The sequence below is a fragment of the Aethalodelphis obliquidens genome, unplaced genomic scaffold, assembly GCF_003676395.1.
Source record: "Aethalodelphis obliquidens isolate GAN/ISIS:26980383/991018 unplaced genomic scaffold, ASM367639v1 scaffold9, whole genome shotgun sequence".
Lineage (NCBI taxonomy): Eukaryota > Metazoa > Chordata > Mammalia > Artiodactyla > Delphinidae > Aethalodelphis > Aethalodelphis obliquidens.
The window spans coordinates 50,524,064-50,537,182 of NW_020837953.1; the positions used below are offsets into that span (position 1 = coordinate 50,524,064).

At 41.8% G+C, this 13,119-nt stretch overlaps 1 protein-coding gene across 8 annotated transcripts in view; it reads left to right on the forward strand.

The window, feature by feature from the left end:
- The window catches only part of CEP104 (centrosomal protein 104), a 58,722-nt gene that overhangs the window by 29,301 nt on the left and 16,302 nt on the right, over positions 1-13,119 (forward strand). For 7 of the 8 annotated variants that reach the window (XM_027110403.1, XM_027110400.1, XM_027110402.1 and 4 more), the window contains 3 exons: positions 5,048-5,224; positions 7,560-7,766; positions 8,236-8,343. In XM_027110403.1, the coding sequence (XP_026966204.1) occupies positions 5,048-5,224; positions 7,560-7,766; positions 8,236-8,343 (492 nt within the window). The remainder of the gene's footprint in view (positions 1-5,047; positions 5,225-7,559; positions 7,767-8,235; positions 8,344-13,119) is intronic. The other variant, XM_027110404.1, reaches the window with a different exon arrangement.

A 13,119-nucleotide genomic window follows, 5' to 3' on the forward strand; every position in this document is an offset into this window, starting at 1 on the left:
ATAAAAGGGGAAAGCGACAGTAACACAATAATAGTAGTGGACTTTAACACCCCACTTTCACCAATAGACAGATCATCCAAAATGAAAATAAATAAGGAAACACAAGCTTTAAATGGCACATTAAACAAGGTGGACTTAATTGATATTTATAGGACATTCCATCCAAAAACAACAGAATACACTTTCTTCTCAAGTGCTCATGGAACATTCTCCAGGATAGACCATATTTTGGGTCACAAATCAAGCCTTGGTAAATTTAAGAAAATTGAAATTGTATCAAGTATCTTTTCCGACCACAACGCTGTGAGACTAGATATCAGTTACAGGAAAGAAACTGTAAAAAATACAAACACATGGAGGCTAAACAATACACTACTGAATAACCAAGAGATCCCTGGGGAAATCAAAAAGTATCTAGAGACAAATGACAACGAAAACAGAACAATCCAAAACCTGTGGGACACAGCAAAAGCAGTTCTAAGAGGGAAGTTTACAGCAATACAGTCTTATCTCAGGAAACAGGAAAAATATCAAAGAAACAATCTAACCTTACACCTGAAGCAACTAGAGAAAGAAGGTCAAAACCCAAAGTTAGTAGAAGGAAAGAAATCATAAAGGTCAGAGCAGAAATAAATGAAATAGAGACAAAGAAAAAGATGGCAAAGATCAATGAAACTAAAAGCTGGTTCTTTGAGAAGATAAACAAAATTGATAAACCTTTAGCCAGACTCCAAGAAAAAAAGGGAGAGGACTCAAATCAATAAAATTAGAAATAAAAAAGGAGAAGTTACAACAGACACCATAGAAATACAAAGGATCATAAAAGACTACTACAAGCTACTATATGCCGATAAAATGGACAACCTAGAAGAAATGGACAAATTTTTAGAAAGGTACAGCCTTCCAAGACTGAACCAGGAAGAAATAGAAAATATGAGCAGACCAATCACAAGTACTGAAATTGAAACTGATTTCAAAACTTCTAACAGGGAATTCCCTGGTGGTCCAGTGGTTAGGAGTCTGTGCTTCCACTGTAGGGGGCACAAGTTCCATCCCTGGTTAGGGAACTAAGATCCCACATGCTGTACAGCATGAACAAAAACAAAAGTCCAGGATGAGATGGCTTCATCGGCTAATACTATCAAACATTTAGAGAAGAGTTAACCCTTTCCTGCTGAAACTCTTCCAAAGAATTGCAGAAGGAACACTCCCAGGCTCATTGTATGAGGCCACCGTCACCCTGATACCAAAACCAGACAAAGATACTACAAAAAAAGAAAAGAAAATTACAGGCCAATATCACTGATGAACATAGACGTAATCCTCAACAAAATGCTAGCAAACCAAATCCTACAACACATTAAGAGGATCATACACCATGATCAAGTGGGATTTATCCTAGGGGTGCAAGGTTTCTTCAACATATGCAAATCAATCAATGTGATACACCATATTAACAGTCTGAAGAATAAAAACCATATGACCATCCCAGTAGATGCAGAGAAAGCTTTTGACAAAATTCAACACCTATTTATGATAAAAAACTCTCCAGAAAGTGGGCATAGAGGGAACCTACCTCAACATAATAAAGGTCGTATACGATGAACCCATAGCAAACATCATTCTCAATGGTGAAAAACTGAAAGCATTTCCTCTAAGATCAGGAACAAGACAAGGGTGTCCTCTCTCACCAGTTTTATTCAACACAATTTTGGAAGTCCTAGCCATGACATTCAGAGAAGAAAAAGAAATAAAAAGAATCCAAATTGGAAAAGAAGAAGTAAAACTCTCACTGTTTGCAGATGACATGATACCATACCTAGAAAATCCTAAAGATGCTACCAGAAAACTACTAGAGCTCATCAATGAAATTGATGAAAATGGCAGGATACAAAATTAAAGTTGCAGGATACAAAATTAATACACAAAAATCTCTTGCATTCCTGTACACAAAGAATGAAAGATCAGAAAGAGCAATTCAGGAAACAATTCAATTTACCTTTGCAACAAAAAGAATAAAATACCTAGGAATAAACCTACCTCAGTAGACAAAAGACCTATATGCAGAAAACTCTAAGACACTGATGAAAGAAATCAAAGAAGACACAAACAGGTAGATATACCATGTTCTTGGATTGGAAGAATCAATTTTGTCAAAATGACTATACTACCCAAAGAAATCTACAGATTCAGTGCTATCCCTATCAAATTACCAATGGCATTTTTCACAGAATTAGAACAAAAATTTTTAGTTTGGATGGAAACACAAAAGACCCTGAATAGCCAAAGCAATCTTGAGAAAGGAAAATGGAGCTGGAGGAATCAGACTGCCTGACTTCAGGCTATACTACAAAGCTACAGTCATCAAAACAGTATGGTACTGGCACAAAAACAGAAATACAGATCAATGTATAGATAGAAAGTCCAGAGATAAACCCACTCACCTATGGTCATCTAATCTATGACAAAGAAGGCAGGACTATACAATGGGGAAAAGACAGTCTCTTCAGTAAGTGGTGCTGGGGAAACTGAACAGCTGCATGTAAAAGAATGAAATTGCAACACTCCCTAATGCCATACACAAAAACAAACTTAAGATGGATTAAAGACCTAAATGTAAGGCCAGACGCTATAAAACTCAGAGGAAAACATAGGCAGAACAGTCTTTGACATAAATCACAGCAAGATCTCTTTCAATCCACCTCCTAGAGTAATGAAAATAAAAACAAAAATAAACAAATGGGACCTAGTTCAACTTAAAAGCTTTTGCACAGCAAAGGAAACCATAAGCAAAACGAAAAGACAACCCACAGAATGGGAGTACATATTTGCAAACAAAGCAACTGACAAGGGATTAATCTCCAAAGTATACAAACAGCTCATGCAGCTCAATATATATAAAAAAAAAACCCAATCAAACAATGGGCAAGAGATCTAAACAGACATTTCTCCAAAGAAGATATACAAGTGGCCAAACAGCACATGAAAAGTTGCTCAACATAGCTAATTATTAGAGAAATGCAAATCGAAACTACAATGAGGTATCACCTTACACCAGTCAGAATGGCTGTTGTTAAAAAGTCTACAAATGATAAATGCTGGAGAGGGTGTGGAGAAAAGGGAACCCTCTTGCACTGTTGGTGGGAATGTAAATTGGTACAGCCACTATGGAGAACAGTATGGAGGATCCTTAAAAAACTAAAAATAGAACTACCACACGACCCAGCAATCCCACTACTGGGCATATACCCTGAGAAAACCATATTTCAAAACAATAGGTGCACCCCAATGTTCATTGCAGCACCATTTACAATAGCCAGGACATGGAAGCAACCTAAATGTCCATCAACAGAGGAATGGATAAAGAAGATGCGGTACATATATACAATGGAATATTACTCAGCCATAAAAAAGAAAATAATGTCATTTGCAGCAACATGGATGGGCCTAGAAATTATCATACTAAGTGAAGTAAGTCAGACACAGAAAGACATATCATATGATATTGCTTATATGTGGAATTTTTTTTAAGAGGGTACAAATGAACTTATTTACAAAACAGAGAGTCACAGACATAGAAAACAGGAAAGCATGGGGGAAGGGATAAATTGGGAGATTGGGATTGACATACACACACTACTATATATAAAATAGATAATTAATAAGGACCTACTGTATAGCACAGGGAACTCTCTTCAGTACTCTGTAATGACCTATATGGGAAAAGAATCTAAAAATGAGTGGATATGTATTTATATATAACTGATGCACTTTCCTGTACAGCAGAAAATAAGGCAACATTGTAAATCAGCTATACTCCAATAACAAGTTTAAAAGAGAGTTTGGGGCACACGCTTAGACGAGCAGTGTGAGAATATGCTTTGCTCTCTTTATATTAGTGACTCCATCTGGTCTAGGAGATCTCAAATTAAGATTCAGAAAGTCTGCGAGCTCCTTCGAATGTCACACACAGTGCTGTGAGGGTGCACGGCTTTCTAGGGAAGGAACCCAAAGCTGCCATAGTTTCTCCAACATGAAGAACCACTGATCTTGTTTTGTTTAATGAACTTAAATTTTCAGAGAAAACAAGTAAGTGATACTATTTGGGGGAAATCTTTCAAAGGATGCATTGAATATGCAGCGAATTATTTTCCAGCCACATTCACCTCTGAGACAGTGGTGGTGCTGAGTGTCTTCTGCTTGGGACCTGTTCTCGTTCTGCACCAGCATCTGGGCAACCGACCCTGCATCCCCGTGTCCTCAGCATCTGTGTGTCACGTGCGAGTTCACCGTTCATGCTGCTCTGAGGGGCTGTCCTTCCTCTTTCTTCTTTCCTTTGGTTCAGAGCTACTCACGGGCCCGGAGAGAGAGTTAACTGTACTGTCAAAATGAGAGGGTGTTTTGGGTAGTGTGGCCTGCAGACCTGCTAAAAACAGACGTCTTTCTATATTATGTCTCATATTTTATCAATATTTTATCGTTTCTTCGATCTTTAATATTTTACCCTTTTTTTCTTTTTCTGCGTCTGGCTAATTAATGATGAAATCTTAGTTATGGGAAGACTTGCTCACTTGGAGACGTTGGACTGTGTGGAGGTACTTACCCTCCTTCATCTAAACCCATTAGGGGTCTGTTCACCTGGAGTATTGTGCGTGGTTACATGCTTGGCTGACGTTTAATAAATACCGAAATGGTGGTTCTCACAGCAGGACTAATTTCTTTCAGAATTTTAGAAATTAGAAAACCTTTTTCTTGAGGTTGTGAAATCCTGAGAAGAGAAACCTTAAGTTACCGATCACATTTGCTGTAAAGCTTTCATTAATCTCCAAGTGGTCGTGGTTTTTATTTCTGATGCTTTTGGTTTTTGTTTTTAATTGTTATTACATCTTAAATAGAAACATGAGCTTATAGATCAGTGACTTTACTGCCGTTTGTCACTGTCATTTTTTGTTTCCTGTTTTTTCCTTCAGTGTTTACTTTGCGGATGGCACTAAGTTGCCCTTAGCATTTTCCAGTAAAACTTAACAAATGATGTTGGTTTTTATAGGAAATGGCCTTATTTAAGGAAGTGAAGTCTCTCCAGCTTATCCCATCTTACCTGGTCCAGCCATTAAAAGCCAACTCCTCGGCTCACCTGGCCATGAGCCAGATGGCACTGCTGGCCCGGCTGCTGCGGGACCTGGGCACGGAGGGCATGGGCTTCACCGTGGACAGCGTGATGCAGGTAAGCACCCCAGGGTGGCCGCTGCAGCCTGGGCTCCGAGCTGGTGGCCGGAGCATGGCAAGCATCTGGCCGGTGTTGGCTGCGTGCGGAGGTGGGGGGCGATTTCGGAACGTCGCCGCTTCCTCTGACACATGAGGGCGCTGGAGTCGCGCTGCCGGTTGCGCCGTGGCGTCGGGGCGTGAGCCGTGCAGAGCCGTGTCCCCAGGGAAGCAAGCTCTGCAAGCAGTGACGCCGCATCGTAGCGGGTGGCAGGGCTGTGGAAGGAGGTGCATGTTTTATGCTTTGGACAACCCCATGAGCCCCAGAAGTGAACACTGATTGTGTCCGTTCACTTGTAGCCCCTGGACTGCCTCCTGAGTATGGGTCAGTGTCCCCTGTCCTGCCCTGCGTCACGTGGCCACTGTCTGTCCTGCTTCCACGTCAGTTTCCTTGTTCCCCAGCACCGACCATAAGCCGGCCCCACATGCTTACATCCTTGTTAGGGCCACACCCACGTCAGGATCCCAGCGTGAGCTTTGGTCCAGTAAGCTGTGCCGCCATCACAGATGCGCATTCTTCAGGGCAGTGACACGGCAGAGGCTCACCGCTGTCCCTTGTGGCCGCTGCCATCTGTGGGCACTCGGGGGCTCCGTCTCCTCCCGGTGTGATGCCGCGGCTTCACACATGACCTCCAAGGTCACTGAACGGAGGAGGGTGACTAGAGGTTGTGAGTGCAGGTGTCCACAGGCCGAGCCACTCTCAGACATGTCCATCCACTGAGGTGGCCCCATCCTCACTGCAGGGCCCGGGAGGCGTGTACAACTGTGCCCCAAGGAAGTGGGGAAACCGGGTTGGTGAGCACGTCACCCTGTGCTGGTCCGTCTACATGCGGTGGGCTTGATCGAGACGGAGAGTTTAAGAAGGAGGAGAAATGAGTGAAAGTTGGAGGTGGGGGTGAGGCTCTAATTGAAGGAACAAAGCCCCCAGGCAGCCGACGGAACGGGGCCGCAGTGCTCGCTCGGGCGGCTCGGCTCAGAGCCGGGCAGTGGCCAGCCAGCCTCCCAACAGGAGGGTGTCGACTCAAAGCCGAGAGTGGATGGGGAGGTTCGAGAGGCGAGCAGGGAGTATGAGATGCTGCCCTTGACCTCTGAGCAGGGAAACCAACCAGGAAACGTCACGGGTCAGGTTACTGCGTGATGCCAAGGGCCCCAGGATCGCCATGGCCCAAAGTCCAGCATGAAACCAGCTGGCACAATTCCTGAGCCCGCAGCACCTTCTGCTTCACCTGGGAACACAGAGGAGGAGCGGCCCCAGATCTGAGGGCCTGCAGGGATGCCGGGGGTGACTTGGTGATGGACACGCGGGGCGGGAAAGACTCGTGGGAGGTGGCAGACGGGAGGGAGTGCAGACAGGTGAGCTGGAGAGGCAGGAGGTGATCATCCCAGGGGTGCCTCACGGTCAGAACTTCTCGAGCTGGTGCAGGGGTTGGGAAGGACAAGGTCTGGGGTAAAACCTGAGTGTGTGGCAGGCAGAGACAGAGGAAGTGAGGAAGCCCAGCCAGTGAGGGGCCAGCACCCAAAGGACCAGGAGGGGACGTGGGTTTACTATACGTGGGAACGTCGGATATTGTGATGTGTTCGGATGACACTAAAGAGCTTAAAATGGATGGGGTGGGTCGTTTGCCTACTTCAAGGTCATGCACAGATCTTGAAAAAGGAACATTGAATAAGAAGCAGTAAAGTGTCAGAATGATAAGCACAGTGAATCATTTATAATGTCAAATAAAAATCCTACGTGTACACACACACACGCACACGGCACGTACACTGTGCAGCAAATGAAGACGTCTGGGGGGCGCGTGCCCTCCAGCTTCAGGACACTGATGCCTCTGACGGGGGCGGGGCAGGGGGCCAGGGAGACTTCAAGGGGACTTGCACCATAGTCCTAGGGTTCTGTTTCTTAGAAAGAGTTGAAGCAAACCTGGCAAAAATGATAGACGTTGGTTAATCTAGATGGTGGATGCGTGAAGTTTATTATATTTCCTCTTTATGATTGAAATATTTTCTAATACTTAATATGAAGTTTCTGGAGGGATGTAACTTTAAAAATGCTATTTAATACCTGAAGTAGAAAAAAGGAAAACACTAATAATTGTACATACAACATAGGTTCATCTGCACATGTAAAGTAAAGGAAGTGAGGAAAACTCTGTATCTTAATAGCTGGAATTCTATGGGCATTGTCATCCATGTTTTTCAAATGTCCACGATCTCCCTATGTTTCTTTTATGCCAGAAGAAATAAACGTGGCTATTTTGAGACCCAGTAACAAGAGCACGTCCCGACCCTATTCTTAGTTCGCAGTGCGGGCCCTGGAGCACAGGGAGCACAAGGTGCGGGATTCGGCGGTGGGGATGATCCTGGACCTGTACGCGCAGCACCGGGCTCTGGTCCTCGAGTGCCTCCCTCCCGAGGAGAGTGCCACCCGCAGGAGCGTCCTCTATAAGACACTTTTTGAGGGATTTGCTACGATAGACGGCAGACCTACAGATGCTGAAATTAGGGTAAGTTAACTTCCCTGAAGTTATGACCTGGTCCTGGGTTTAAGAAGTGACTTGGTACGTGAGTAAACTGACACATCGTTCACGGGGCTATGGGGACAGGAAACACAGCACATGGAGGACACTGGTGCCTGAGCCCGCGTCCTGGCTCTTCCACCTTGTCTATGTAGGGATGATGATGGCCGGGAGGACACCTGCAGTGTTTATCAACAGGAAACATTTAACACAACACTGTTAATGAACTATACCCCAATATAAAATTTTTAAAAATTTTTTTAATTCCAGAAAAAAAAAAACAACCAGTAAACATTTATTAGATGAATCTGGTGGATTTTCTTTTAATTCTAGCTATAGTATTAGTCTTAGTGACGATTATAATACATAAGAAACATAATTTATATGCTATAACTTATCACTCAATTTCCAGCGCTACCCTAAAAATCAGTTCTAACGGAAAATCATTTCATACCAGGCACAGAAAAGAGCAGCTACAGAAGAAGCAGAAAAACGCAAGAAAGAAGAAATTAAAGCTTTACAAGGGCAGTCGGCAACACTAAAGGAGATGCAGGCTGAAGTCCAGGTTGGCAAGGTTCACTGTCTTTCACCGTCATGCTCTCGGTCAAAACACTGTGACCGTTTATTTCCTTACGTAGATGCACAGCATGCTTGGTTTGCTTTTCGTGGGACTCTCCAAATGGGTACCTCTATTCTTTGTTGTTTTTTAGATTAGTTTAGGGGTAAATAAAAGGAATCCTTCACTGAATCATTTGCATGCTCTTTTTTTTTTTTAACATCTTTATTGGGGTATAATTGCTTTACAATGGTGTGTTAGTTTCTGCTTTATAACAAAGTGAATCAGTTATACATATGTTCCAATATCTCTTCCCTCTTGCGTCTCCCTCCCTCCCACCCTCCCTATCCCACCCCTCCAGGCAGGCACAAAGCACCGAGCTGATCTCCCTGTGCTGTGTGGCTGCTTCCCACTAGCTATCTACCTTACGTTTGGTAGTGTATATATGTCCATGCCTCTCTCTCGCCCTGTCACAGCTTACCCTTCCCCCTCCCCATATCCTCAAGTCCATTCTCTAGTAGGTCTGTGTCTTTATTCCTGTCTTACCCCTAGGTTCTTCATGACATTTTTTTTCTTAAATTCCATAAATATGTGTCAGCATACGGTATTTGTCTTGCTCTGACTTACTTCACTCTGTATGACAGACTCTAGGTCCATCCACCTCACTACAAATAACTCAATTTCGTTTCTGTTTATGGCTGAGTAATATTCCATTGTATATATGTGCCACATCTTCTTTATCCATTCATCCGATGATGGGCACTTAGGTTGTTTCCATCTCTGGGGTATTGTAAATAGAGCTGCAACGAACATTTTGGTACATGAGTCTTTTTGAATTATGGTTTTCTCAGGGTATATGCCCAGTAGTGGGATTGCTGGGTCATACGGTAGTTCTATTTGTAGTTTTTTTTTTTTTTTTTTTGCGGTACGCGGGCCTCTCACTGCTGTGGCCTCTCCCGTTGCGGAGCACAGGCTCCAGATGCACAGGCTCAGCGGCCATGGCTCACGGGCCCAGCCACTCCGCAGCATGTGGGATCTTCCCGGACCGGGGCACGAACCCGTGTCCCCTGCATTGGCAGGTGGACTCTCAACCACTGCGCCACAAGGGAAGCCCTATTTGTAGTTTTTTAAGGAACCTCCATACTGTTCTCCATAGTGGCTGTACCAATTCACATGCTCACCAGCAGTGCAAGAGTGTGCCCTTTCCTCCACACCCTCTCCAGCATTTATTGTTTCTAGATTTTTTGATGATGGCCATTCTGACTGGTGTGAGATGATATCTAATTGTAGTTTTGATTTGCATTTCTCTAATGATTAATGATGTTGAGCATTATTTCATGTGTTGGTTGGCAGTCTGTATATCTTCTTTGGAGAAATGTCTATTTAGGTCTTCTGCCCATTTTTGGATTGGGTTGTTTGTTTTTTGGTATAGAGCTGCATGAGCTGCTTGTAAATTTTTGAAATTAATCCTTTGTCAGTTGCTTCATTTGCAAATATTTTCTCCCATTCTGAGGGTTTTCTTTTGGTCTTGTTTATGGTTTCCTTTGCTGTGCAAAAGCTTTGAAGTTTCATTAGGTCCCATTTATTTTTGTTTTTATTTCCATTTCTCTAGGAGGTGGGTCAAAAAGGAACTTGCTGTGATTTATGTCATAGAGTGTTCTGCCTATGTTTTCCTCTAAGAGTTTGATAGTTTCTGGCCTTACGTTTAGGTCTTTAATCCATTTTGAGCTTATTTTTGTGTATGGTGTTAGGGAGTGATCTAATCTCATACTTTTACAGGTACCTGTCCAGTTTTCCTAGCACCACTTATTGAAGAGGCTGTCCTTTCTCCACTGTACATTCCTGCCTCCTTTATCAAAGTTAAGGTGACCATATGTGCATGGGTTTATCTCTGGGCTTTCTATCCTGTTCCATTAATGTATCTTTCTGTTTTTGTGCCAGTACCATACTGTCTTGATTACTGTAGCTTTGTATTATAATCTGAAGTCAGGGAGCCTGATTCCTCCAGCTCCGTTTTTCGTTCTCAAGATTGCTTTGGCTATTTGGGGTCTTTTGTGTTTCCATACAGATTGTGAAATTTTTTGTTCTAGTTCTGTGAAAAATGCCAGTGGTAGTTTGATAGGGATGGCATTGATCTGTAGATCGCTTTGGGTAGTAGAGTCATTTTCACAATGTTGATTCTTCCAATCCAAGAACACGGTATATCTCTCCATCTATTTGTATCATCTTTAATTTCTTTCATCAGTGTCTTATAATTTTATGCATACAGGTCTTTTGTCTCCTTAGGTAGGTTTATTCCTAGATATTTTATTCTTTTTGTTGCAATGGTAAATGGGAGTGTTTTCTTGATTTCACTTTCAGATTTTTCATCATTAGTGTATAGGAATGCCAGAGATTTCTGTGCATTAATTTTGTATGCTGCTACTTTACCAAATTCATTGATTAGCTCTAGTAGTTTTCTGGTAGCATCTTTAGGATTCTCTATGTATACTTTCATGTCATCTGCAGACAATGACGGCTTTACTTCTTCTTTTCCGATTTGGATTCCTTTTATATCCTTTTCTTCTCTGATTGCTGTGGCTAAAACTTCCAAAACTATGTGGAATAAGAGTGGTGAGAGTGGGCAACCTTGTCTTGTTCCTGATCTTAGTGGAAATGCTTTCAGTTTTTCACCATTGAGGATGATGTTGGCTGTGGGTTTGTCATATATGGCCTTTATTATGTTGAGGAAAGTTCCCTCTATGCCTACTTTCTGCAGGGTTTTTATCATAAACGGGTGTTGAATCTTGTCAAAAGCTTTCTCTGCATCTATTGAGATGATCATATGGTTTTTCTCCTTCAATTTGTTAATATGGTGTATCACATTGATTGATTTGCGTATATTGAAGAATCCTTGCACTCATTGCAGCTCTATTTACAAATAAACCCCATTTGATCAGGGTGTATGATCCTTTTAATGTGCTGTTGGATTCTGTTTGCTAGTATTTTGTTGAGGATTTTTGCATCTGTGTTCATCAGTGATACTGGCCTGTAGTTTTCTTACTTTGTGACATCCTTGTCTGGTTTTGGTATCAGGGTGATGGTGGCCTCGTAGAATGAGTTTGGGAGTGTTCCTCCCTCTGCTATATTTTGGAAGAGTTTGAGAAAGATAGGTGTTAGCTCTTCTCTAAATGTTTGATAGAATTCGCCTGTGAAGCCATCTTGGTCCTGGGCTTTTGTTTGTTGGAAGATTTTTAATCACAGTTTCAATTTTACTGCTTGTGATTGGTCTGTTCATATTTTCTATTTCTTCCTGATTCAGTCTTGGCAAGTTGTGCATTTCTAAGAATTTGTCCGTTTCTTCCAGGTTGTCCATTTTATTGGCATAGAGTTGCTTGTAGTAATCTCTCATGATCTTTTGTATTTCTGCAGTGTCAGTTGTTACTTCTGCTTTTTCATTTTTAATTCTATTGATTTGAGTCTTCTCCCTTCAAACTATCAAAAATTAAATACAAAGAAAACATATTAAAAGCAGCAAGGGAAAAACAACAAATAACACATAAGGGAATCCCCATAAGGTTAACAGCTGATCTTTCAGCAGAAACTCTGCAAGCCAGAAAGGAGTGGCAGGACATATTTAAAGTGATGAAGGAGAAAAACCTACAACCAAGATTACTCTACCCAGCAAGGATCTCATTCAGATTTGATGGAGAAATTAAAACCTTTACAGACAAGGAAAAGCTGAGAGAGTTCAGCACCACCAAACCAGCTTTACAACAAATGCTAAAGGAACTTCTCTAGGCAAGAAACACAAGAGAAGGAAAAGACCTACAATAACAAACCCAAAACAATTAAGAAAATGGGAATAGGAACATACATATCGATAATTACCTTCAATGTAAATGGATTAAATGCTCCCACCAAAAGACACAGATTGGCTGCATGGATACAAAAACAAGACCCATATATATGCTGTCTACAAGAGACCCACTTCAGACCTAGAGATGCATACAGACGGAAAGTGAGGGGATGGAAAAAGATATTCCTTGCAAATGGAAACCAAAGAAAGCTGGAGTAGCAATTCTCATATCAGACAAAGTAGACTTTAAAATAAAGACTATTACAGGAGACAAAGAAGGACACTACATAATGATCAAGGGATCGATCCAAGAAGAAGATATAACAATTGTAAATATTTATGCACCCAACATAGGAGCACCTCAATACATAAGGCAAATACTAACAGCCATAAAAGGGGAAATCGACAGTAACACAATCATAGTAGGGGACTTTAACACCCCACTTTCACCAATGGACAGATCATCCAAAATGAAAATAAATAAGGAAACACAAGCTTTAAATGATACATTAAACAAGATGGACTTAATTGATATTTATAGGACATTCCATCCAAAAACAACAGAATACACATTTTTCTCAAGTGCTCATGGAACATTCTCCAGGATAGATCATATTTTGGGTCACAAATCAAGCCTTGGTAAATTTAAGAAAACTGAAATTGTATCAAGTATCTTTTCTGACCACAACGCTATGAGACTAGATGTCAATTACAGGAAAAGATCTGTAAAAAATACAAACACATGGAGGCTCAACAATACACTACTTAATAACGAAGTGATCACTGAAGAAATCAAAGAGGAAATCAAAAATACCTAGAAACAAATGACAATGGAGACACGACAACCCAAAACCTATGGGATGCAGCAAAAGCAGTTCTAAGAGGGAAGTTTATAGCAATACAAGCCCACCTTAAGAAACAGGAAACATCTCGAATAAACAACCTAA